Source organism: Panthera tigris, chromosome A1 (genome assembly GCF_018350195.1).
Source record: "Panthera tigris isolate Pti1 chromosome A1, P.tigris_Pti1_mat1.1, whole genome shotgun sequence".
Classification (NCBI taxonomy): Eukaryota; Metazoa; Chordata; class Mammalia; order Carnivora; family Felidae; genus Panthera; species Panthera tigris.
The window spans coordinates 175,654,114-175,681,623 of record NC_056660.1 but is presented as its reverse complement, the minus strand read 5'-3'; the positions used below and the strand labels follow the sequence as shown (position 1 = coordinate 175,681,623).

Sequence of the window (27,510 nt, the reverse complement as noted above, 5' to 3'; positions counted from 1 at the left end):
CTGGTTTTCTTTCCTTCTTTTCAAGACGTATCTATAACTTACAAATAGCCAAGCGCATAAATCTTAAAGGTGAGACTTGATGAACGCTTGCCTCTGCTTATACCCGTGTCACCATCACCTCATCAAGACAACACATCTCCACTGCCTGGAAGGTTCCTTCGTGCCCCCTCCCAGTCAGTATCTCCTGCCACCACCACTATTGTGACTTATTACCGTAGATTAATTTTGACTGTCTTCAAACTTCATAGAAAACTTCCCCAGTTTTACAGTTAAGGAAACCGGGGCTCAGAGAGGTGAAGTAACTTGTTCCAGGTCCCCCCCCCGCTCCCAGCTTCTTAGTGGCAGGAGGTGAGCCTACATGTATCTGCCACTGCCCCATGAGTCTTCTCATCGCCCTTGCTAGTGACAGGAGGAATCAGGCCCGAGAGTCTCCAGATAGCAGTAAATCCACAAAAAAGCTTGTATTGTCCCTTCAGGTGGGCTGATTTCTGGCTGTCCGTTCACCTTTTAAAATCAGTTCAGCCCCAGCCACTTTAGCTAGCCTTGGCAGGCGTCTGCGGGTGGCAGGCGAAAGGAGGGCTTGCAGTGCTGGCTGGGGGTAGGAGGACGCCAGCAGCCCTGGAACATTCCGCTTTGGATTCAGAAGGTGGATCTTTTGGCCTCCTTGGGCAGGCGGCACAGGTGATTGAACTTCGTTTATCTTGCAGCCTGGGGCCCTTCAGGAATGCACTGGGAACAGCCAGTTCTGGCCTTACATAACCAGACTGGCCTACGCTCTGCAGGCCAGTGGGCTTTCCACCCCTCCCCAGCACCTCAGCCCCTTTATTCTAGATGGCACTGGAGAGCCTGGGCTCCATGGGCTAGGAGAGGCCCCCTGGGGCCTCGAGGGTGAGCTCACCTTGGTGCCACACCTGGCACTCACCTCTCTGTGCACTGAGGTCACCTCCAGAGGATTGCCAGGGGATGACATCATCCCACAATCCGCCGGTGATGTGCTGAGGCCCCACCTCCGAGGTGGGAAAGGTGAGTAGCTACAAGGAAGAGTCTCGCTAGTTTGGGAAAGGAAGCCGGGGTCTCTCCCTCTCCCTCGGTGACCATTCTGTTAATCACCCAGTAGTGTCATTACTCAACAACCTTCTGGAGTTGCACATCAAGGCTGGGGTAGAAGTTGGGCGCTAAAGGCCGAGGAAGAGCCCTTTTGGCTGTGGAGATGTCCATCCTCCAGCATACCCTCCTGTGGTCCTGCTTGCTCCTTTCCCCCTGGCTAATTTGTTCTCTTTGTTCTCTGATGGGGGCCAACGCTATGAGCCTGCCAAGTACAAGCCCCTGTCTCTCTTCCCCACACCCTGTGTGTGGCCTCAGAGGGCCAGCCCTCCTCCCCCATTTCCTCCCTTGATCCTAGATGTTGAGGGCGAGAGGGAGGGGAGACAGCATGAGCCCTAGAAAGCCTGGGTCTCAGGCCGAATGCAGACCTAGGTGGGATTTTAGCTCTGCTGTTTCCTGCTGTGTGACTTTGGAAAGGGCATTCAACCTCTCTGAGCCTCAGTTTCCTGATTGTAAAATGAGGATCAGGACATTTTCACAGGATCAGATGGGAATAACATGAATGCACATAGGCCCAGTTGGGATTTTCCTGACTTCGTGGCCTGGAGGCCCAACAGTCTGAAGGCCAAACCACATCTGTCACTCTCTTGTCTTCAGGAGCATCCTTGTGACCCGTGCAAGGAAACATGCCCCAGGTGACTTTTTGAGCCCACTGTTTCTTTTTTTTCCTACACATTTTTTTTAAGTTTGTTAATTTTGAGAGAGAGCATGCGTGTGTGAATGCATAAATTCGTGCATGTGCACCAGTGGGGGAGGAGCAGAGAGAGAGAGGAGGGAAAGAATCCCAAGCAGCACCGAGCCTGATGTGAGGCTCAGTCTCACGACTGGAGCCCACTATTTTTAAGTTTATTTATTTATTTTGAGAGAGAGAGAGAGAGAGAGAGAGAGAGAGAGAGAGAGGGAGCGAGCGAGCAGGGGAGAGGGGCAGAGGCAGGGAGGGAGAGAGAATCCCAAGAAGGCTCTGCATCCCATGTGGGGCTTGACCCCCACAGACTGTGAGATCATGACCTAAGCTGAAACCAAGAGTCGGAGGCTTAACCGACTGAGCCACCCAGGTGCCCCTGGACCCCACTGTTTCTTAATTGAGCACCAGCTACATCATATTACGTGCTAGGGGCATAAAGACAGGCTCTGAGTAAAAACAAAATGCCCTTGCCCTGACCTGACTCATTCTTTCCCAGAGATGTGGCCATGTACAAGGCTTTCTTAGAGTCTAGTTGCTTAGAGCTGCAAGCCTTTATTTACAGCCTATGCTGGACCCTAGTTAATGCTTTCAGTAGCCATAGCCCCGCCACTTCAAGCACGGCCCCCATACCTGCCCACTGGCCTGAGCCTTTAGATTCGGTCCCCTCTCCCCTTGGGGAGTGCTCTGGGAATCAGAAGTGGCCTTCAGACATGGCCACCCGGTGTCCACTCATCGGCTCGTCAAAGATGCCTCTACGACACTTCGAGCTCAGCACAGCCACTTGCAACTCAGTGCCTTTCCCTCCTCACGGCTCTTCTTCCAGGAGCTCCCAGCCCAACAAATGTTTCCAGAAAGACACATGGCGGTCTGCCTGCATGCCTCCCTTGAGCCCCCCACGGCCCATAGCTGACATATCTGGCATCCCTCCCTCCCGCGCCCCCCTCCCACAACACACCCAATCCAGGCCATCTCTTGCCTTCCGTGTGGTTTCCCCAGTGCACAGTGGCCCCTCCGGTCAGTCTTCCTTGCAGAGGAAGCCTGTTAAAGGGCAAGACTGACCATGCGGCTGCACTCTGTCTGGATGGAGTGTGAAGGCCTTACCAGGGCCTCCGGGCCTCCCTGACACAGCCCCTGCCCATTCTCCAGCTGCATCACACAGCCCACTTCCCTTCGCTCTACGCTGCAGCCACAGTGACCTTTCCTCAGTTCCCCAAAACAGCCACTTCCAGGCCTCTGCACACTCTGTCCCAAAGATCCCCACCCCCACCCCCACCTCTTTGCTGGGGCAGCCTCCTCCTCCTTCAGGCCTCTGCTCCCATCTCCTCAGAGAAGTCCTTCTGGCCCATTCTCCCCAGAGGTCACTTGTCCTGTTATCCCTCCCTTGTCACCCCACAACTTTCCAACCAAGCAATAATCATAGTTGGTGGAAGGTATTTTTTAAGGAGGCGAGTGGTGTCTCTAAGGTTGATGAAGACAGAGACCGTGTCTGACTGCGTTACCCACTGTCTCTAGTGCCTGACAGGTAGCAGGCACTCGAAAAGTATTTGTTGAATAAATTCACGTTGCTGACAGGTCCTGTTGTGGCGCCCTGGTCCCAGATAGCAAGGTGGCATGACTGTCCATGGGGCCCCCTGCCCCCAAACTGTGCCTCTCTTCACAAAGACCTGAAACCTGTGAACGTGTGACCTTACGTGGCCAGAGGAACTTTACAAATGTGATTGTGTCGAGTCTCTTGTGCCGGGGAGATGGCCCTGAGTTATCTGGTGGGCGAGATGAAATGACCAGAGCTGCTGTAGGAGGGAGTTAGGAGGCCAGAGAGGAGTGAAGATGCTGTGTGGTTCTACTGGGTGTGAAGGTGGAGGAGGGGCTATGAACTTAGGCAGCCTCTAGAAGGATTCTCCCATAGAGCCTCCAGAAGGAGTACGGCCCCGCAGACCTGTTTTATACTGTGGACCTCCAGAAGTGCAAGGTGATAATAAATGTGACTCGTTTTAAGCCATCAGCTTTGTGATAATTTATGCTGCAGCCACAGGACACTAATAAACTAGTCACGTCTAGTTGCATCTTGGGCCTGGTGTTTGCCCCAGGGCTTTGTGAGGGCCGAGCATCGAGGGTGAGCGCCCAGGGAATCCCCACTTCCCAGCTGAGTGGGAGATGGCTCCAGAGAGTAGGGACTAGGGTACCATATGCCTGGAGGTACCAGGCCCTGCGGCCTAATAAGACTCCCATTTTTCACTCAAGTGTTCAGACCACCCCATTAACGGCAGGTGGTGATATCCCACTCGAAGACGGGCTCTGCCGAGCTCACATAGAAAATGGCAGGGCTGGGATTGGAATTTGAATCTGTCTAACGCCAAAAGCCGTGCCCGTTATCACCACCCCAGCCCCCTCCCTCTGAGTGGTAAGGCCAGTGTTTGGAGAGGCCCTCAAGATGGGAGCCCTGCTCCCCTGTGCCTGAGCAGATAGGCTTCCCCTAGATGGTTGGTTGAGCAGTGGTCACCAAGGGAAATGGCTCCTGGCTGTCCCCGGCATCTGTGATGGGTGCCCCCTCTCAGTGAAGGCTTCTGTACTTGTCTCCCTTAGCGTGAATGAGCTCTATGTCGATGACCCGGACAAGGACAGCGGGGGCAAAATTGACGTCAGCCTGAACATCAGTTTACCCAATTTGCACTGCGAATGTGAGTATTCCCAACAGCCCTCTGCTCCAGCAAGGCCCCTCTGTTAGGCAGAGCTGAGTGTGCAGAGATGACAAGATAACCGGGACAAGTCAGCAAACAGGGCAGGCTACAAATAGCAGGTCGCATAAGGTTCTCCTTGTTCCTTTTGGGGGTGTGGGGGGGGGGGTGCGGAATGTAATCAAATGTGCCTGCATTTGGAGGTTTTGTAGAATACAAAGTCCTCGAAATGGCTAACGGGGGTTACCTCTGGAGGGTAGCCATGTTTTCAGCCGGATTTCACGGGGAGCTGTGGCATGTGACTGACAACCAGTTTATCCTGCCCCATAGCAAGGGGGCCGGGCTGTTATTACCCATATCTTGGCAAGAGGCTGTAGGGTGCCGTGGGGGGTGGGGGCAGGGTCATATAACCTCTCAAGCATCTTAAAGCAAGGAGACCTCAGACCTCTTTTGCTCACTAAAACTCTGACCCAGGCTGAGGTGTGACTTCTCTGAGCTTGTTTTCTCATCTATAAAAATGGGTTTATAATGCTATCTGTTGCCTGAGGTTTCCGGGAGGGTCTGATGAGCCGGTCCCTAGACTTCTTGTTGAGTGGACTGGGTGTCCCTTCCTGGACTGGGATGTCTAGTGTCCCTTTGCCCCAGGTTGGCACATAACCCGATGCAGGCCCTTCTCCCACCCACGCCCTTCCTCCTGAAGGACAGAACACTGGGTGTGTCCGCAGGCAGAGATAGGGAGAGATTCAGTTCTGTTATTGCTTTTGGTGAGAATTACATCACAATTTTGAATCCACAGTGGGCCCCAAGCCAGGGAACCTGTTGAAATAGGTCGGTTTTATTTTTATTTTTTATTTTTCCCTTAGAAAAATAATTCATCTGGCAGCTTCTCAGTCAGGAGTAGGTCGTGTCTCTGGAACAAGGAAATTCTTAGTCAGGCCAGAGGACTGGGACCAGTGGGGTAGGGGAGGGAAGGGATGTGGTTCCAGGCTGCGTCCCAGCTACGGGCAGTGGCCCAGGAGGGGCCAAGGAGGGGCCAGGCAACCTTAAGCTTGGGGCTGCACTAGCCCACGGGGCGCTGCCTCTCTGTGGGGCCATAACCCGAACCCAGGCATCTTACACTCGAGCTCCGCACCCTGGCTGTTCTTTAAGAGAACAGATTTTTATTATAAAAAAAAAAAAAAAAAAATGCACGTTCATCATTGTACCTTTGGAAAATCCAGAGCAGCAGGGAGAAGAAATCGCCCATAATTCCACCCCCAGTGACAGCGTCAGTTGACATTTGACGCCATCCCATCCCGTTGGCCTTCCTTTCTGCGCCTTTCTAAACACGGCTGAGATCACATTGTGTGTGCAATCTCCTATCCTGCTTTAAAAAGTGATATTTTATTGCTAACTAATAACAGGAATATTTTTTTTTGGCTTAAAAAAAATCACGTTCAAAATACAGAAACAAACAGAGAAAAGTTGAAGTCCGTGTTCCCTAGTGTGCCATCCACCCCAGAGGAAGCCCCTGCTAGCAGCCGGGACCCCTTCTCCACCCCTGTGTTTGTGTGCCTGCCTTGTGTGTCTGTCCCCCCGTCTACAAACGCGTATCATGTTTAGGTGGCGGGTGTTGTTTTTTCTTTTTACTTTTCATGTAATTGGGACCCAACTGCGTGGGACCTTTCTGGGGTTTCTTGTTTTTTATGCTAATATCTTGGAGCTATTCTTACGTTACTCATAATATTGGTAAGATGATCACCACAGCTGCCATTGATTCTGCTCCTGCTCCTGCTCCAAACCAGGCTCCGTCCTGAATCCTTTGGCTGTGTTAGTGCGTTAAGATGAGACGTACTCCAGTGGAATGGCCAAAGGGTGTGGCCTCTGGATCGAAACTCTGTGGGTTCTAATCCACGCTCCAGTGTTTCTTAGCTGTACGATCCCAGGCAAGTTACTTAACCTCTCCGTGCCTTAGTGTCCCCCAGGATAGAATGGGTCTGATAATATTATCTTCCCCACAGGGATGCTCGGATGGTGCATTCCTATGTAGAAAGCACTTAGAAGGGTGTCTGGCACCTAGTACTATTTTAATTTTCGAAATCCTCACAAGCCTAGGATAGAGGAGGAAACCGAGGCACAGGAAGGCTAGGGAATTTGCTCAAGGTCCCACTGCTGGTAAGGGGCAAGGCCAGGAACCACAGACAGTGGCAGCCCCAGAGCCCAAGCTCTTAGTCACTGCCCTGCTCTGAGCTGCCTCTCCCCACACATGGATTTAGCTCAGTTCTCGTACCTGCTGCACCGCATTCCAGAGGGGACTGTTCCATTGACTAGTCCCTTGTTGACAAGCAGCTGGGTTGCCTCCACTCGTCACAATTTCAAATAAAGTTGCCCAGAGCAGCCTCGCACACACGTCTGGACATGTCTGCATCTAGACAACAGGCTCCCAGGGGTGGAGCCGCTGAGTCCTGTTTGCATTTCTCTTAAACCAAACGTTACGGCATCAGCGTTTCCCACATACTACAGACCTGTGAGCGTCATTTTTAACGACTACATCATATTTCCTTCTGTGGATGGGCCCTCCCTCGCTTCCCCACCACCACTGAGGAATACATTTGTTCCCATTTTTCCCTTGTAGGGTTGGCTCACATAAAACTGCTCCCAGCAGTTCTTTCTCTGTGTCATAACCTCCTTTCCAGTGCTTCTTTCGGGGAAATGTCTGTGTTTTCATAGTTTGCAAAGCTGTGCCACTTAAACCATCTCAAAGGATGCAATTGGCATGGGCCTGCCCATTTTACAGATTGGGAAGCTGAGTCACGGGTAAAGAGTCACATTGGAGTCAAAGACCAGGACCCCCAAGCCCCAAGTTTCCCATTCAGTGTGCTGAGGAACCCAGAAAAGTACCTTAGCTCCGGGAGGGCAGGGCCTGCAGGAATAGGCATTGGGTAAAAAAAAGGTGTGAATGAATGAATGATGAGTGAACGAATGCCTGCCTAAAACCTTACCCAACAAACCCAGAGACTGAGAACCATTAGGGGCTGACGTTCATTAAGCACTTGCCGTTTACTATACGTCAGCCCCTGTTCTAAGCATTTTCTACACACATTATTTGATCCTCATAATTCTCCAAGGAAGGTCTAATTGTTATCACCCATTTTCCAGAGAAAGAAACAGGCATCAGGAGCTTATGTGCCTCGGCGAGGGTTGTACAGCTGGCGAGAGGCAGGGCCAGGATTCAGACTAACCTTTTCACCCCGACCTTCTGCTGTCTCCCTGCAGTCTTGAGTTTAGCAGAGTCGTCACCCTCGCGCCCCACACTCCTCCATCCCTGGCCCCATTAGCCGCTGCCGCCGCCCCCCCCCCCCCCCCCGGCCTCCTTCCCCTCTTCCTTTGCAGCCTCAGGCAGTGGCAGGGACCTTGTGGGCTTGCTCCCTTTCAGTCCAGCCTTGATGGCTGCCTTCCTCTCTGTGGCTCTGGGCCCTAGGCTGTGGGTGCCTGGAAGGCCCAGGGCCCACCTGTCCATGGAGTAGATGAGAGGAGGGGGTCCAGGGATGAAGGGCTGGGCCCCATCCCCATTTCTCTGGGTGTTTGTGACTCTCTCCTCTCCTTGGCCCCTGCAGTGGTCGGACTTGACATACAGGATGAGATGGGCAGGCACGAGGTGGGGCACATTGACAACTCGATGAAGATCCCACTGAACAACGGGGCCGGCTGCCGCTTTGAGGGGCAGTTCAGCATCAACAAGGTATGGAGACCCTGCACGGGCCCCTTTTCCCCACTCCCCATCCCTTCGGTCCCCTTCCTCCCAGAATCCGGGTGTTCAGAGCTGTGCGGTCACTCAGCCCCCCCCCCCCCCCCCCCCCAGCCAGGGCCTGACAAGCATCAGGGTGGCCGGCAGCGTTTCCTGCTGAGATTTTGGGTGAGGGTTCCAGGCTCCCAGAGGCACGGAGCCCCCACTGGCTGGTTCAGGAAGGGGCTGCTCTTCCTCCCGCCGGGGAAGGGAGCGGCCGTTAAGAAGACCATGGGATTTGCAGTCCTGAGCCCTGAGTGTGCATCCCGGCTCTACCCCCTCTTGGCCAAGCAGCGCCCTCTGAGTCACTCCACCCATCATAGCCTGTTTTTACGTCTTTAGGGTGAGGATACGATGATGGTAATAATAGAATGATACCACCCAGCTCCCAAAGTTTGCATGAGGATTAAATGAGCTATCACACATTCATTCGAAAAACGTTTATTGGACACCTTCTGTGTCAGCTCTGGGGCCACTCTGAGTAGGTGGCACGGAACGGGGTAGGTGGGCAGAGTTCCCGCGCTGTCGGAGCTCCCGTGCTAGTAGGGGGATATAGACAGCACGCTAACTGAAAAGCATTTTGGTGGGTGGCGATGTGACGAGGAATAAAGCAGGGGAGGAGTGAGATTGGGGTGCATTTGAAAGTAGCTGGTAGGCCCCCAAAGGACCGTTCAGGTGTTACTGTGGTTTTGTTGCTAGAACCAGGAACTTCAGATCCTGAGTCGAGGATGTGAGCACAGTGCATTTGGGAGGACGAGGGAACCCTGGCGGGAGCCAGCAACCTTGGCTCCACACACGCTGCACCCTTTTCAGCTCTTCTTATGTATTAATCACAGCGGAGCCTTGCAAAAATAGCTCTGTGAGGTGGCACCATTTTACAGATGAGGAAACGGACGCCCAGAGCGGTTGAGTGTCTTGCCCAAGATCACACAGCTGTCTCCTGTGTTCCATAACTCCCATTCCCGGTCCCAGCCAGACTGAGCCATTGGCCACTCCTGGCTTCTGCTTGCCCTCTTGTAGCCTTTGCTCAGAACACCCTTCCTCTGGTCCCCGACATCTGAATCAGACATTGCAAGCTCACTGGCCACACCCAACCCAAAGACAAGTTACGTTTGTCCTGTATAGCATTCAAACACGTCAGAGCCAAAAGCTAAAGACTGGGAGCCCAGAGTTCCAGATTTTCAAAGTCAGAGGCTCTAGCCACACTGGGGACACATCCCATTGTCAACAGACATCTGGAGCTGCCCCTTTCGACAGGGCATGTGCCCTCCCTTCCCACAATTCCTGCTGAATGGCTGCAAGACTGGGCCGGGACACCGGTGTGACTGGACCTGTCTCTCCCCACGTAGTCTCAGGGCCTCTCCTCTCCACTGCTTGAGATTCCCTCTCTCTCCCTTTCTCTCTCTCCCTCCCTCTCCCTTTGCCCCTCCTCTGCTCACATGCACGTGTGTACGTGCTCTCAAAAAGTTAAAAAAAAAAATAAAGACCTATACTATACCAGTATGGTAGCCGTTAGCCACGTGATGCTATTTAAATTTGAATTCATTAAAATTAAATAAAGTGAAATATTCAGTCCTTCAGTGTCACTAGTCACATTTCAAGTACTTAATAGCCACGTGAGACTAGTGACTGCCATATTAGTACTACATAACATTTTCATCACCAGAGAAAGTTCTGTTGGACTGCAAAACTGTAGAAAGCTCATGGTGATAGGAGCAGGTGCAGGGAGCACACTGGAGGGGCCAAGAGCAGAGGTCATGGTCACTGGGTGTGCAGTGGAGTTGGAGAGAAGTGGCCAGATTAGGGATGTGGAGTCAACGAGACTTGCCAATCGGTTGGATATGGGTAGTGAGGGCAAGAGTGGAATCAAAGAAACCTCTTAGGTCTTTGTCTGGACAAGCAGAAGGTCCCATTTTCTGAATATGGAAGTCTGGGCAAGCATGGATTCTGTGGGCAGTAGGGCTGGGAAACTGTAGTTCAATTCTGGATGTGTTTCATTTGGGATTCCTCCCAGAGATACTACATCGGAGGTGTGTTTCTGGGGTTCGGGAGAGTGTTCTGAGCCGGAATGTAAATGTGGGGGGGGGTCATCAGTGAATAGATGATGTTGGGGTCCTAGGTCTCCATCAGCGCTACTCAGAGTAGGCTCCCAGACCAGCAGCATCAGTACCACCTCAGAACTTACTAGAAATGTAGATTTTCGGGCCCCGCTTCAGAACCCCCTAATCTGTGTTATAATGAGCCTTCCAGGGGATTCCAATGCCACGAATGTTTGTGGATTATTGGCCTAAGCTAAACTATCCAGAGAGAAGGTGTAGAAATTTTTCCAAACATGGAGTTCACTGACACCCCAGGGAGTGTAGACTGAATCCAAGGGGTCTATGAACTTGCATGGGGGAAAAAAATGACATGTTGATTTTTATGAAGCTCTGACTCAAATTCAGCATTTTCTCCTATGATGGACGTTGGCTACAAACCATAGTAGCCTTAGCAGCACCCATGACTTGTCACCAATAAATTGCCGATATTTATATCACATTAAAATAGTTGCAGATAATTTTGAGATACTGTTTACATTCATCACTACTTTGAAATCATAGTGATCAGTTGACCTGTGACCAGGTCTTATTATTTGCTGTGGTAATAAAGAAGCCTAGGGGCGCCTGGGTGGCGCAGTCGGTTAAGCGTCCGACTTCAGCCAGGTCACGATCTCGCGGTCCGTGAGTTCGAGCCCCGCGTCAGGCTCTGGGCTGATGGCTCAGAGCCTGGAGCCTGTTTCCGATTCTGTGTCTCCCTCTCTCTCTGACCCTCCCCCGTTCATGCTCTGTCTCTCTCTGTCCCAAAAATAAAATAAAAAAAAAAAAAAAAAAAAAAAAAGAAGCCTATTTAAGTATGTTTTTTTGTATTTTAATTACTGCTTACACGTCATTTCTTTCCTCCATAATCCTATGTATTGGATATATTCAACACATCTTAAACATTTAAAACACGTGTCACCGGACTGGCAAAGGGCCTGTGGCACCAAATGCAAGAACCCAAAGTCTTGATGCAAATGTGGTTTCAGGACTGATTTCTGATACGCTCCAGCGTTGAGGAGTGGGGAGATGAGGGGGGTGACGAAAGGTAGGAGAAGGAGCCGCCAGGCAGGTAGGAGGGAACCAGGCCTAGGCGGGCCCTAGAATCTAGAAGAGAACGTGGATCAAAGGAGAAGGGCCGGTGCTGCGTGGGTGGGGTGACTGACCTGGGAGCTGCAGGGGACGCCAATGACGTGGGAGAGAGCAGCGGGCTGGAGAGGCGGCCTTGGAGAGGAGGGAGGGCGGGCGGGCGTGTGGGCACGCAGGGAGATAGGCCAGTTGGTGGCAGGCCTAGGCTCTTGCTGTGCCTGGAGAACTGCTGCTCTTCCACAGACCTCGTTGACGTGGGTCCCTCCGGGGAGTCCCTCCGGGGAGTCCCTCCTTCCCTCTCCTCTGACCCCCATTTCACTTCTTGACTTCTTTGGACCATTGCGTCCCGCCCCTTGCTGATTCATTCATACATCATGCTATTGAGTGCTTTGTGCCTGGCTCCACACTTGGCACTGGGATGCAGTGCTAGAAGGAACGATCATGGTCCCTGACCTTGATGGCACTGTGGTCTATTATGGGGTGGTAGCCACCCCACAGGTAAACACTCAAACAAGCAAATTGCGGTTTTGGTAAAGCAGCCGTGAAGAGAATGAAGAGGGTGTTAGGGTGGAGAATAAGGGAGAGAAACCACTGAGATTGGGGTGTAAGGGGAGCCCTGTCTGAGGGGTGACGGTGGAGGATGAACACACACACACGCAGTCCCGGTTGTGGGAGCCTCCCCTCAGGGGTATTATGATCACCTGGCTTAAACAAATATTTATGCCCCAGACAGTGAACGAGAAGGGGCCATTTTGGCACCCAGCCTGGGATGGACACAGGAGAAACACCACCCAGGAGATAGCCCAGCACCGCACCCTCCTCCCCCCTTAGCAAACACGCCCAGGCTGTGGTCAGCTCCCCTCAGATGGGCTTTGGTGGGGCCCCCAGAGTGGGGAGTGGGACTTGCTCTTTGGGGTCAGACCTATCTGTGGTCGAGAATCCTGGCTACAGTGCTCACTGATTGAATGAATGACTCTGGGCAGTTTAGCCTCTCTAAGCCTCAGTTTCTGCATCTGAAAAATGGGGATAATAACATTGCCCTCACAGATTGTAAGACATGAGCAAATTAAAATACAAAGCATTTGGGGCACCTGGGTGGCTCAGTCAGTTAAGTATCCTACTTCAGCTCAGGTCGTGATCTCACGGTTCATGGGTTTGAGCCCCGTGTCAGGCTCTGTGCTGACAGCTCAGAGCCTAGAGTCTGCTCTCTGCCCCTCGCCTGCTTTCTCTCTCTCTCTCTCTCTCTCTCAAAAATGAATAAACATTAAAAAAAATTTTTTTAATAAAATACAAAGCACTTAATTAACTCTGTGGGGATGGGAACAAGCCTCGGTGCCCTTTCCCTGGCCTGCTTTATCTCCCATCAGTGGGAGCATCCGTGATCTCATCAGCTGGCACCCACTGTCACCTGGGTGCAGGTGTGCTCCTAAAATGTGCGTGGATGGCGTTCAAGAAATTGGTCTTCTCTGGCTGGCGAGGGCCAGGGATTCTAGGAAAGTGTGAAGCTGGCCCTTGCCTTATGGCTACCACCGATTGGGTTCTTACCTGGCCCTTTCCTGTATTAACCTACATACTCCTTGCAGCAGCTCTGAGGAAACTGAGGCCAAAGAGATTAAGTAGGTTTTGAACCCAGGAAGCCTGGCACCGGGCCCCTGCTCTCCCCCTGCGCCCCCCTGTTGCTTCTTCTTGCCAGCATCTTGGTCACACGAGCTGTGACCACTGGTGTCCATTCACTCCAGGTCACGGCTCAGGCCACCCTCTGTCCTCGTACCCTTGCAGGGAGTGGAGACTCCCACTCTTCCTGTGTTCAGGGTTCCTGCCTCCTAGGAGCTCTCAGTCAGGCAGTGCTCAGACAAGAAAGCCAGCGTGACGGTGTGCCCTGATGATGGGTGAGGTTAGTAGCTGGCCCCCACCCCTTTATCTCCCAGCATCAGGCTTACACTTGCCCCGTGGCTTCCTTATCTGTCCATCAGGAAGTTGGCCAGCAGTCAGATGTCCAAGTTCGAGTGTTCCAGGCTGCCCCGGCAGCCCCCAGCAGCCCAGACTCCTCGCTTAATCAGCCAGCCCCCAGGAGGAGGGCAGGATGGGCCCGGGTTTGGGGCCTGGCTCCATCTATATGCTTCTAAAATCTATCAGAGACACTGACGTAGGTTCCTAAGTCACAGGCTCTAAAAGCGTCGTCGTTTCTTTCTTCAGCCCAGCGTGTGCTGGCATGAGTCAGCCACCTGTGATGGATTCCTTGTGGAGGGGGAGTGGGTCACTGAGTCACAGCCTCGGGGGGAGGCAGCGGGTGGCAGATGGCGCGGGAGCCAGCCTCCTTGACTCACTTCACTCTGGGAGCGTGAGGCCCAGCCTCCAAACCCCATTCTGAACTCTGCCCACCGGAGGCCCCGTGTCACTCACTTCAGGGAAGAACGCCAAAGGACACGTGCTGGGCACTATTGGTTTCTTCCAGAGGTGATAGACAACGGGACCTTTAGTCCTCACTTGATCATGTGCCTTTTTTTTTCTTTTAATTTTTGTTTTAATGTTTTGTTTATTTTTGAGAGAGAGAAACACAGAGTGGGGGAGAGGCAGAGAGAGAGAGCGAGCCATAGAATCTAAAGAAGGCTCCGGGCTCTGAGCTTTCAGCACAGAGCCCGACACGAGGCTCGAACTCATGAACTGTGAGATCATGTCCTGAGCCCAAGTCAGATGCTTAACTGACTGAGCCACCCAGGCCCCCCGATCATGTGCCTTTTTTTATAATATTAATGTATAATTTATTATTTATATAAGTAAAAATAAAGTTTAAACATATTTTATTAAGATACAGTGGGCTTTTCCCCATGCCCTGCCTGTGTACATGTGGTTCTGTCTTCCAGGAGGGTTCTTCTGTCCTGGCTCTGATGACGAACACGTTCATGCTAGGAACCCAGCCCAATAACAGCTGCCATTGGCTTTGCACTCCCCACTTTGTTTCATCCTCTCAGTAACCTTTTGCAGCTAGTGTCTCCATCTTGCTGATGGGGAAACTGAGGCACACAGGTTACTGACCTTGCCCAAGGCGCCCCAGCTGAGAAGTGGGGCTGGACTGGAGTGTGGAGCTCAGCTGCTATTCTACCATGGGTAATTGGGCCCCTGAGGCCCACGTCTCAGGCTCCGTTCTAGCCTCACCTGTGAGCCGAGGCCAGGCCGTACCCTGTCAGCCTGGTACCTTCCTGGTGAGTCCAAAGCCCAGGCCCTAGTGAGGACAGGAATACTTCTATGAGCAGCCCACAGCTTTGTGTTCGGAACAGGCATGCTTACCAAACAAGCAGACTTTGATGGACTGCTGCTTAGCCGGAAGCTCTAAGCCATATTCCTTCCTCTGATGCAGTTCGTTGAACTGGAATAAAATAAACTGCGTTTTCAGCATGGCATTTGGGGCCTTTACTGAACCGCCCCATCTCCCTCTTATGCCTCTTTATTTTCTGCCGCTACCACCCTGCAGACCGTTCTAGTTCTTTACACGTGCCCACCAACCGGGCAGTTTCTGACCTCCGTACTCGTCATGCTGACCCATCAGCTCTGATGCCTTTCCCCCTCTTCCCGAGTACTGCAGACTCATTTTTACAGCCTTAGCACAACAGGGTCCTTTCTGCTGAGAAGCCCTCTCGGAACACTCCCAACTGAGTTGGGGGCCCTCCCCACGGCCCCCACGGTCTACATCTCTCTGGTCCGGTGTGGGTCACGCAGTCTCATTTTCTGTTCCAGACCTGTGTCACCACAGGCCAGAGGCTCGTCCAGGGTCAGGTTCTTGTCTGAGCTGTCTTCCCAAAACCAGCACGTCCCAAAGGATGGCTGCGTGTGGCCATCAACCCAGGGCTGCTGAGGTAAATGGCAGGAGGGAGTATCATGTCCAGCTTCAGTGTGCGGAGTCTGGAGGCCAGCATCCCTGAGTTCAAACCACAGCTCTTGGCATGTTTCTTAGCAAGTGTCTTCACTATTCCAAGCCTTAGTTTTCTTTTCTGTAGAATAGAAATTACCAGATGTCACAATCAAAAATGCTATTTCCAGAATTTACTTTTTATTTAGAACAGTTTTTCAATGTTTATTTATTTTGAGAGAGAGAACGCGCGCGAGAGAGCACAAGCGGGCGAGCACAAGTGGGGGAGGGGCAGAGAGAAGGAGAGACAGGATCCAAAGCAGGCTCTGCACCATCAGCACAGAGCCCGGTGCGGGGCTCCATCTCATGAACCGCGAGATCATGACCTGAGCCGAGATCAAGAGTCAGACACTTAACTGACTGTGTCACCCAGGTGCCCCACAAATGCTATTTTAAGAATTAATGTCTTTCTTTGGTTTGTTCGTTCATCCAGTACCTAATGTAGTGGGCATCTACCAGGGTCTGGGGAGTGCAGAGCAAATCAGACACAACTCCCTACCAGCGTGGAGCTTACGTTCCCCGGTGAGGAAGCAGAATAGAACGAGATAAAGATACGGTGGCAGGTGTTTCTGAGTGCTTTAGCAGACCAAAGGGTTTGGGGAATCGGGGTCAGGGGGCTCCCCGAGCAGAGGCCTGAGGGAAAACAGGGAGGGGAGAGCCATGTCAAAGAGGGTTCCAGGAAGGGGTCAGAGGTACGAAGGACCGAGGTAGGACCTCCACGGTAGGCCGTTCCCGGCCAGAGGGAGTACACAAAGGAGGTTGTGAGCAGAGGAGTGACACGATCAGAGGTAGGGTTCAGAAGGACCCCTCTGGCTGTTGTTGGGGGAGGGCCTGTGGGTGCCAAGGGTGCAAGCTGGGGGCCCAGTGAGGAAGCTGCCCCAGGGGAGCACTGGAGGCTTGGGAAGGTCAGGTGCTACATGTCGTGAGGGTGGAGCTGACAGCCTTTCCTGGTGAGCAGGAGGCCAGGTGTGAGGGAAAGGTAGGGGGCCAGGATGATCCCAAGGGCTTGGCCTGAGTAGCTTGGTGGAGGAGGGGCCTTTTAGTGCAACAGAGATGCCCCAGCAGAACCCAGGGAGGTCCTGGTCACAGGATATCAGTGCCTCTCCTGGGCTGTCCTCTGCCAGGGCCTCAAGGCCCAGGGAGGAGAGGAGGCCACCACAGCCGTGCCTTCAAGGATCCCCCAGCCTAAGGTGATGGGGCAAATTGGGGTGAACGGTGGTGTTGATTTGGATTTTGAGCAGGTTCGGTTGGTCCGTGGGCCTCAACCTGCTATGGGGCCGACAGCCAGGAAGTTGGTGGGCAGCTGCCATTTCGAGCTCTGGCCTGTGCCAGGGGCCCAGCTGGATGCCTCACATGTATTTCCTCCTCCCATAATCCCAGCAGCCCCCTCTGGTAGCTTCTGCTACTGCGCCCATTCTACGGATGAGGAACCTGAGGCTCAGGGAAGGGCGGCGGCTCCTTCAGAGTCCCATGGCTTGGACCAGGCTGGGATCCAAATCCAGAGCTGTCCGACACCAGAGTGAAGACCTGCAGCCCACCCTCTGCGGCAGCCAACGACACTCCTGAAACCTGTATCTCTCCCCCCAGGTCCCAGGCAACTTCCACGTGTCTACACACAGTGCCACAGCCCAGCCACAGAACCCGGACATGACCCATGTCATCCACAAGCTCTCCTTTGGGGACACACTGCAGGTGAGCAGGGCACACTCAAGGTGACATGACTGGGGTGGGCATACAGCGAGGCGGCTGTGTCACCCGGAGCCTTCTGTCCTCTCTGGGCACAGAGAGATGACGTGTAGAGGGGTCACCTCCTCTGAGTCTCTGCTCCATCAAACAGCTCCTCTGTATCATTCCTTCTGGGCATGCGACTGCAGTTTTATTGACAGTGCACTGGACTTGGAACCTTGGGTTGAGACCTGGAGGCTAGGGAAAGGGACTTGCTTTTCATGAGCAAGTACTAAGCGCTGGTGCTTTCTCCGTGCTGGCACAGCCTTATGAGGCACAAGGAGGCACCGCGTGTTACAGTCATGGAGCTGGGCCCAGAGAAGCCTCTTGTCCAGGGTCTGCCAGCAGATCTGTTTGATGCCAGAGTCCGGCCCGCTCCCCTCTGTGGCCCTTTCTGCCTTCCAGCCCAGTACCCACGGCCACTAAATAGGGGTAACACAGTGGACAAAGCCTTCTGATAGTCCTTGTCATGATGGAGAGGGCCGCCTTCAGCGGGCCTGGCCCAGCAGCTCCCTACCCATGGCAGCAGTGTGAGGGGACGGAACACAGGCGCGCCCCCCCCCCCCACTCTCTACCAGCCGCAGGCAGGGGAGCTTGGATGTTCTTTCTTTTTTCTACCGCTCACCGTGGTCCTAAAGGTGGATTCTGGAATTGAGGCTCAGAGCGGGGAAGTCATTGCTCCAGCCACAGTGCTGGGATCGGGACCCCAGGTCCTGCCCCCAAGCCTTGCTTGATGACAATCCCAGATCCTGGTTGAGGGTGCTGGGGGGTGGGGTCCCTCCAGGAATGGTGGTGTGCACATGGGGCTCACACAGGCCCGCAAGCCCAGCACATACAACATTATGCCACTTATATGCACACACGCATCACACACACTGAAAGGTATACCCAGACATACCTGTGCTCCTACGTACACCCTAAGATCCATCCCTAAGCACACATACCAGGTGGACACACACTCAGACCCTTGCACAAACACAGCTCACACACACCACCCGGAAGTGCGCAGGCTCACCCACGTTGGAAGGTCTCACATACACGCTCGTGCCTGCACTGCCCCACTCACGTGAACCTGCCAAGCACTGTTCTTTATAAGCATGACCTTCTTCATGCTTAGCAGCCCAAGAGGTGGGTACTTTATTTTCTCCATTTTACAGGTGAGGAAATTGAGGCACAGGGAGGGTGCAGTCTGTCACAGAGCCTGGGTTTGAATCAACAGTCTGGTTTCGGGCCACACTGCTGGTTCTGCGTCCCCATGCACCCTCTTGAGTGCACACTGCCCTTTAAGCACGTGTGCATGCTCATACCTCCTCTCTCCACTGCACGTGGCTCGTGCTTCTTTCCTGGTGGCCCCTTGTGCCCGGCCTGAGTGGCCCAATCATCACCTTTCCAGTCCCTTTGGAAATCACAGAGATTTTTCCTCTTGGAGATAGGGCTTAGGAACAGAGAAATCCTGGCCTCCCTGAGTGCCATGAGCCAGACTCCCTAACTACACACTCGGCCTGCCCCAGGACTATGGACTCACTTCACACAGGGTTCACCACGCATATCGTCCCATCTCTCCATTCAGGGGGTTGTCGTGTGGAGGTTCCCAGCCTGTCTTTCTGGATTCAAATCGTGGCTCCACCACTTACTAGTTGTGTGACCTTGGATAAAGTATTTATTCCTGGTGGGCCTCAGTTATCCCATCTGTAAAATTGGGTCAGTAATAGTACCCGCCTGATAGGATTGTAGTGGAGATAAAACAAATTCATGCACACAAAGCCCTTAGAACAGTGCCAGGCACAGAGTAAGTGGTCAGTGAAATGAGCTATTACCACTGTTGTTGCTATTTGTACCCTCACTCTGCACCAGGCCCTGCAAGATAAAGCGTGCTGCCAGCCCTGGGGCACCGGGGTGGCTCAGTCGGTTAAGCGTCCGACTTCGGCTCAAGTCATGATCTCGCGGTTTGTGAGCTCAGGCCCCGCGTCGGGCTCTGTGCTGACGGCTCGGAGCCTGGAGCCTGCTTCAGATTCTGTGTCTCCCTCTCTCTCTGCCCCTCCCCTGCTCACACTCTGTCTCTCTCTGTCTCTCAGAAATAAACAAACATTAAAAAATTAAACAAAAAAAAAAAGCATGCTGCCAGCCCTTGAGGGGCTCACACGGCCATGAAGGAGACAGGATGTGGGGTGGTCACCACCCCCAGTGGGACAGTAGCTGACAAACCACAAGCATGTAGTAGGCAGTGGGCCCTCCATATACTAGGTGTTGGGCAGTCTCTTAGCTGCCTTTGGACCCACCAGCTCACCAAATCTGCACCACAGCCCTGGGAAGGTGGTCTCTGTGAACTCTAGTGGGCACAGGAGGAAACTGACACGTGGAGTCGTGAGTCCAGGGTCACTCAGCTCTGCACCGGCAGAGTTCAAACCCAGTCTTTGTACCACACCACACTCCTTCCCTGTGGGAGGTTTTGACCCCGGAAGCCTGCACTTTCTTACTTAGAGAGCAACATTACAGATGATATCTTGTTGAATCCTCACAAAAACTCCCCTCCAGGATACTGGATGGCATTTATTTTTCCTGATGAGAAAACTGGGTCAGAGGGATTCAGTAGCTTGCCCAAGGTCACACAGCTTCTAAGAAACCAGACATGTCTGGCCCCAGGTCTTCTGTCACTGTGCCCCGTATAGTCATGGATCCGTCAGACCCTCTTGAAATTTCTGCTCTGTGCCAGGCCCTGGGGCTACATGATGGGTAAACAATACAGGGTTCTTGCTCTCAAAAGAAGAAAAGATCAAACAAATAAACATGATGATATAGGACAAGGAGGGCTAAGGACAAGAGAGGCAGAGGGGCAGAGGTATGAGCATATCATCTGGGCAGTGATATGGGAACAGGGACAGGGTACCTCCCAGCCTGGGAGGTCAGGGAGGTGACCTCTCAGGTGACATGTAAGTCAAGCCCTGAGAGTGAGGATTTGGCCAGGCTCACAGGGAAGTCTCATGGGCAAAGGGGCATCTCCCACATCTCCCACTCTATGACACGCCCAGTTGGTCATTTTCATATAAAAGAGCCGCAAGGTTATTTTAGAAAAAATGAATCAGCAGGTGTCCACATCGTCAGAATGGTGTTCTGTAATGAAGCCTGGGAAGTGAGCGCTCCTCGGAGGTGGAAGAGAGGGCGCGGAAGTGTCCTGGAATGGGAGCAGAGAGCTGAGTTTTACTAGATTCGGGCAGGTTGGTGTGTTAGAGCACCCGCCTGCTATGTGGAGGATGGCCGTGAGGCCAGAGTGGAGGTGACGGAAGGGCTGTAGCCAGGGCCAGGGGAGCCAGGGCGCGGACTGAGGCTGGGTAGCAGGGAGAAAGGAAGGGGACAGATGGGTAGGAGAGGGGGCGGTCTTGTGTTGTTGTGTGCTGTGGACAGAACAGGGCAGTAACAGCCTTCTTCTTGGTCATGGTTATGGTGGAAATAGGATTTTCTTTAAGTGGAAAAAACCCAAAACAACTGAGGCTCCATCTACCCATCCATTATCCATCATCCATGCAACAAATATTTCTCGAGCACCTATTAGGCACATGATGTGCCTTGTGCACGTTGCTGAGGACAAGCACGGTCCCTGCTCTTGTGGAACCTACAGTCTAGAGGGGAAAACAGAAGTTAATCAAGTGATCGTACAAATGAATGTGAGATAAAACCATGACACGTGACTGTGGGAGGGAACATTCTCGCTCTCGTGTCCATAACCACCATTTTCTTGGGTTAGAAACCAAGTCGTCAGATTGTCATTCCCTAAGGCAGCACTGGACAGATTTTCCTTTTCTTTGGACTTGTTAATGGTATGCAGCTCTGTTAAGTGCTCGATAGACGTCAGCCACCTGAGACCAGGATCAAAGATCAGGCCACCCAGCTACTTCCCACTGTTCCTGAAGTGGCCCTCTCTGCAGGAGCCTGTTCTCACCTACCTCTCTGACCTCCCTACTTCCTGCTTCTTACCTCCTTCCTCTGGGGCCACACAGGCCTCTGTTTATTCCTCAGTCTCTAGGCTCATGCCTTCACACATGCTGCTTGCCTGATTAACTTCCCACTTTCCTGGGTGTCAGTGTCACTGCCTCCAAGAAGCCCTCCAGCGTGTCTACGTTGGCAACTCCTGTTAACCATGCCCATGGTGGCATGCCCCATGTGCCCCATGCCTTGCCCTGCTTTAGATTTTCCTATGGCTGACGTGGTTTCCCCTCATCATCAGGGAATAGGTAGGGTGTGGCCTTCAGCCCCACAACTGCTCCATGTTCTCTGTAGCAAATACAGTGAGGCCAGCAGCCCTGGGTCCTCAGAGAACTGTGAGCTGTAGAGGATCTCAGGAGGCGTGTGCTGGGACCTAGACACCTGCACTTGTATTTCCTGAGTGCCTTGATGGAAAGAGCTCAGGCTTGAGGTCAGATACCTGAATTTGGAGTTTGGCTCAGCCAGTTATCAGCCGTGTGATGCTGGACAAGTTTCAGTGCTTCTCCAAGCCTTGGTCTGCTCTTCTGTAAGATGGGGTCAACAGTACATCATTAGGGACATTAAATGAGATGGCTAGAAGTACACAGGACAGAGTGGCACATTAGAGGTACCCAAGATGGGAAGCAAGCTAGTGCCTGCCAGGTGCCAGACCCGTCCCGTGTCTCTCTGTTGCTCCCCACACCTTCTCTACGAGACAGACCATGCTGGGTAAGGTCCCTAAACCAGGTCGCACCTGGCCATCCCCTCACGGCCAGGGCTATACCTGGAGGTGGTGGCATTCTGAGGTCAGCCCCCTCACTGTGCTTCTCCACAGGTCCAGAATGTCCATGGAGCTTTCAACGCTCTCGGGGGAGCAGACAGACTCACCTCCAACCGTATGTATCCCATATCCCAACTGGGGGCAGGGAAAGGGGGAGAAGAAGGGAACGTTTATTTATCAAGCACTCACCGTGAGCAGAGCTGTTAATGCTTCGTTCGTTCCCACAGCTGGCCTGTGAGGAAGGTGGAACCAGCCCCGTCTTACAAAGGAGGGGACCTGTGCCCCCCGGGGAAAGTATGTGACAGCCCTAGGCAACATCATAAGTGCTCAGTGAATACCAGCTATTATCATCATTATTGTTCTCATGCCACGTGATTGTTCTTAGGCAATATAATCCCCTAAGATCCCCACAGGGAGTCATGGCAGAGCCAGAATTTATTTTGGTTCCAGTGGCACTGTGAGAACAGGGCTGTGGATGGCCCAGTCAGGTCTGACCACCTGGGCCGCCCCCCAACCCCATACTCTCCTCCTGGTTGAGCCCCTCCCACCCACCAGTGCCCCCTCCCTGAGCTGTCTACCCCCTCAGCATTCTGGCATCTTGGCCCTAAGTAAAGAGGGCCCCATGTCTTTACACGCTGACACACGTATGTACACACCTGTCTGTGGCCTCATCTAATGAATGTTTACACACCTACACATGCACATGTGCACACACCTAGGGCCACGGATGCACGCACAGAATGGGTCCAGGTGGCGTGTCTGCTTAAATGCATTCATCCGCTGGATCCTGCAAGACAGGTTACCTTGACTTATTTCCTCACCTGAGCTCACTTTTTTTTTTTTACCCATAAGGCTTTTCGCATTGTTTCTTAAAATACACTGATATTCTGATAGTCAGAAATTCACCCAAAAGAAAACAGCTGTCCATGACCTACCCTTCCCCCCCGCCCCACAACAAATCACACTTTTCATTTCTCCGTGTCCCCGTGAACCCTTGTCCATCAGCAGAGGTCATTTTTTCAAAGCAAGTAGACGGCAGTTTACCTTCTGATTTTTGTACTTGACATTGTTACGTTAACCACAATTTTTGTACAGTTTTTCCAGTGGTGACAGAGGCATGGTTGCCCATCTAGCAGCTCTGCTGTGCTCTATTAAGGCATTGTCTTCTCATGGAAAATGCCTATTTTTTTCTAGTTTTTTACCATTCCGGTAATGTCTGTGATATTTGCGGTATTTGCTTTATTTACATTATCCTGTTGCTTTCCCCCTGGGTGCGCGCCCGTTCCGTGCCGCCTCCTGCAGCATTTGAGTGTGAGCAGTGCCTTCTTCTTTTCATGCAAATGTCTGATTGTAAGTGAGGGTGATGATCCTTCGGGTGATGGTGTAGTCGTTGCAGTTCTGGGTAAGGGCAGCACACCGTGCCAAGGCGGCCATCCACGTGCACTTGCAGTTAGCATGGACCCCTCGGCGGCCTGATACTGAAATAGAACCGAGCGAGGAAGGAACCAGAGTGTATGCGCAGAAAACCCTGCCTGCCCCAGGGCTAGTGACGAAAGCCATCCCGGGCTGGCTTCCGTGGGAAGGAAAATGCATTAGATCAGACAACAGGCAGCCAGGGGTAGGGTTGGCTTTTCCTTCCCTCGGCCCTCCAGCTTGGTGTCCCTGCCAGGGCTTTGCCTTTGCTGCCTGCCCTCTCTGCTCCCAGACCTTCCCACTGAGGGCTGTCATATAGGTCTCTGCTCAAAAGCCACCACCTCCGAGAGGCCCTCCCTGAGCATCTTGTCTCAAGTAACCCCCACTTGGAGTGACCTGTTTTCCTCCTGAGGAGTGATTGTTGATGTTTTAGCCATGATGATGACATTGTGGTTGTTGTGTTTTGTTTTTTAAGAGTCTTTATCTTTTATGGAGACATAACTAAAATATCTGTGGATGGATTGATGTGATGTCTGGGATTTGCTTCAAAAGAAAATGGGGTGGGGGGGGAACAGTAGGGTAGGGATGAAAAAATCGGCCGTGTGTTGTTAATTGCTGAATCTGGGGAATAAGGTATGTGGGGCTCATAATATGATTCCCCATTTTTTCTGTGTTTGAATTTTTCCATAATAAGCTGTTGGGAGGGAGCGAAAGGGCATGTGGGCCTGACAGGATCAGGTGGGAGCCAGCAGCCCCTTGGAGGGGGTCCACTGACGAGGACTCCATGTGGGTGGAATTAGGTGCGGTGTCTCTAGTGGGCATTTGGCAAAGGGTATCAAAGGCCCTAAATATGGTCATTGCCTTTGAGTCATCATTTCTACTCATAGGAGAGTAAGCTAAGGAAATAATTAAGAGAGTGTGCACAGATTTAGGAAAATAATGTTCATTAGGTCATTGTTTACAAGAGTGCAAATGAGGAACAGCGTCAGTGTCTAGCCACGGGGTCGGGGGGGGGGGTCGGTTGAGTACATTTACGGGTCTGCCCTGGGAGTTGCGTGCAGCCACTGACCATGATGTGTCAGACCTCTGCTGGCATTCAGGCAGCAAACGTTTATTGAGGACGTACTATGTGCCAGGCCCTGTGCTAGAGGATTTTGCAGCAAATAAAAGAAACACTTACAGAGCTTACTTTCTGTGTCTTGGGCCTAAAATGGTATCTGTGGTGTTTAGTACTTAGAAAAAAGGTACGGTATGATCGAATTTTAGGAAGACATGAATATATGTATAAGTCTAGCAGTTTATACGCAAGAACGTGAAGCCATGGTTTTCTGTGGATGGCGGATTTGTGGGTGGTTTTATTTTTTCTTTTTAGGATCCTCTGTATTTTGTACAAATTGTAACAGAACTTCCACGAGTGTGATTTTTCATAAGGCGTTCACTCTTTCCTTCCCTCAAGTTTTTAACCTGGGGTGATGGGCATCTGGAGTGCTGTGTCTCAAATGCAGATTCTGAGCCCCACTCCAGAACCACTGAGCAGGGATCTCCAGGGGTGAGGCCCAGGGGCCTGCCTTTTAAATACTGCTCCTGATACCCGAGGACCACAGCAGGTTTGAGAAAGTGGGGTATTGGGATCTTCATGGGCTCAGACCTGAAGCTGCAGGGCTTTCCTGAGGTTTTCAGAGGGCTCAGGTCTCAAGACAATTCAGGAAGCACTACCCTTTTCTCACCAAGATGCAGTATTAGCAGGAAGAGGCCATGGCTGTCATCTACACCCCCTACCCTCTTACAGCAAGGGAGTCCAAGGACTCAGAACTGATTCAGCCAGGATTCGAAAACTCAAGGCTAAATTCCCGTGCACTTTTATATCCATGACCCCTGACCTGAGACTGTAGAAGGCAACCACAGAAGGGTCTTTGGGCTTCTCGGAACCTCCCAGAAGGTGCAAGGGAATTCATACCTTTCCTGGGTGACATTTGGCCGCTTTGGGCCAGCATTCTATCCGCCTCGTGTTTGATTCTGGTTACCTCATGCTTATCAGAAGCTGATTCATCTGTTCTCCATTCATACCTCTGGCCGGCCAGCCATCCCTCCATCCGTTCATTCATTTAGTAAGCACTTGACGCTGTGCACTCTGAGCCAGGCCCTGTGCAGGGTTCCGGGACAAGAGATGAGTAAGGCACAGTCCCTGCCCTCTGCAGCCTCCCTGCATCCAGCAGTGGTGGGTCAGACAGGGCCAGGCGGAGGGAGAACTGATCTTCTGTTCACTGAAAATGGGGAAAGAAATTGATTCTTGGTAAATACTATTTTTCTGGTTTGTGGGCTCTTTCTTTTTGAAACTTCTATTGCTTCAAAAGCAACAATATTCAAACAGGACCAGGGGGTGCACAATGAAATGTGATCTTTATCAAATCCTGCCTTCTTCCCCAGGGACTAAAATTGCTAATAGTTTCTTGGGTGTCTTTCTAGAAAATTCTATACCTTCTTGCATAAAGAGTGAGTTTTCCCTGCCCCCCAGTACATGGAAACAGGTTATTCACTCCATTCTGCAACTTAGTTCTTTTTGTGTAACAATACCTCTTGGGGCGTGGCTTCTCGCAGTACCCACCTTTCAACGGTTGCCCTGTTGATGGACATTTGGGTTGTTTCCAGAATTTTAATATCATACACAATGCAGGAGTAAAGATCCTGATAGATGGAGTCTCTCAATTCCTGGTATCCAGAGCGGGGGAAACGAAGAAGGGCTGTTTGGCAATGAAAATTTGGAAACAGCCTCCCAGCAATGCCAAGCAGGTTTAGAATTGAAGTGGCATAGAAAGAGCTGCCGGCTGGTCAGTGCCTGTCCCCCTGCCTCATCCTGCTGTGTCCTTCCTGCAGCTCTCGCCTCCCACGACTACATCTTGAAGATCGTGCCCACGGTTTACGAGGACAAGAGTGGCAAGCAACGGTACTCTTACCAGTACACAGTGGCCAACAAGGTACTCAGTTGGTGGGCCCAGCTGCGTGCAACTGCACCCTCTGCTGGCCAAAAGCAGAGGCGACAAGTGTCTGAGCGAATTCCCGCTGGGTCCTATCTGGGGGCCTTTCCTGTGGCTGCTCTGGCCAGGTTCTGTCCCTGGGTAAAGATGAGAGGCCAGTCTCAGAGTCAAAGGGAGGAAATCTAACCAGGACATAGGATGTGATCTGTTGAGAAAGAGCCTTGCATCTGGCCCCAGTCCTTTAGACTCAGGATCCTGATAGGTCAACACACGACAGATGCTCTGGTTCTCAGGGTACAAGCACTTTATCCAGGATCACAAGGACCTTGAATCATACCAGTTGGCCATCGGTTAACAGGAACGTTCTAGGACCCTAGCACTCAAAGTCATGGAGAAGCAAGTAGGCCTTGGTGGGCAGCAGAGCATGGTCAGAGCCAGCAGAATAGGGTGACTGACAGTTGTTTCAAGCTGAGACAGCCTCTGGCCTCGACAGAGATGACCCTGCCAATGACCATGAATGCTTGAAACATGTTAGTTGAGGCACCCCCAGTGGATCCCTTTATCACCAGGACTCTCCTTTTTCTTCTGTTCCAGGGCTGCTAAACCCCTTATAGGTGATGCATTGTTCAGCTCAGTTAATAATAATAGAGTAGTAGCTACCATTTACTGAGCACTAGCTGTGGGTCAGCTATGACGCTAAGCTCTCTACATCCACCATCATTTTCAGTCACCGTGACAGCTCCGTTTGTCCCCATTTTACAGATTTGGCCACTGACGCACTGAGATGTAGTTACAGAGCTACAAAGTGGCCAAGTGGGGACTAGAACGAGGTTTTCCTTTGGCTCCAGAGCCTGGCATCTTGATCCCATCACCCACTCAGTCTGAACGGGGGCCCTTGAGTCTGTTGGTCTGAGAGCTGCTCTCTCCCGGGCGACCTGGGGTCCCTGTGCTGATGTTCTGGTGTAACTTTCCAAAGCGAGTTCTCTTTCTTTCACTCACTGTTTCTTGAAGGGCAGCTCATTGTAACTGTCAGGTGCTGACAACATCCAGTGGCTGGGAGAATGTGGACACAGTCTGAGCAGAAGAGGTGGGGCTGGAGCAGACTGCTGGTTCAGACCCGGCTCAGTCACTTGCTAGTTGTATGGCCTGGGACAAGTCACACAACTGCTCTATGCCTCTGTTTACTCATTTGTAAAATGGGGATGGTGCACCTGATAAGATGGCCATCAAATGAGGCAATGTCTTAAAAACTGCTTTGTCCACAAAGGAGGCTTTGGGTAAATGGTACCTACTGCTGCTACTTTTCATTATTTTCCTCTATCCCTCATCTCTGGGCTTTGACCCAGACAGTCACC

The 27,510-nt window shown here is 52.2% G+C and overlaps 1 protein-coding gene across 5 annotated transcripts in view; it reads left to right on the top strand.

Moving 5' to 3' along the window:
- Window positions 1-27,510, top strand: part of ERGIC1 (endoplasmic reticulum-golgi intermediate compartment 1) — a 103,766-nt gene that overhangs the window by 61,352 nt on the left and 14,904 nt on the right. For all 5 annotated transcript variants that reach the window (XM_042992216.1, XM_042992221.1, XM_042992209.1 and 2 more), the window contains 5 exons: window positions 4,373-4,467; window positions 8,061-8,185; window positions 16,889-16,993; window positions 21,822-21,882; window positions 26,055-26,155. In XM_042992216.1, the coding sequence (XP_042848150.1) occupies window positions 4,373-4,467; window positions 8,061-8,185; window positions 16,889-16,993; window positions 21,822-21,882; window positions 26,055-26,155 (487 nt within the window). The remainder of the gene's footprint in view (window positions 1-4,372; window positions 4,468-8,060; window positions 8,186-16,888; window positions 16,994-21,821; window positions 21,883-26,054; window positions 26,156-27,510) is intronic.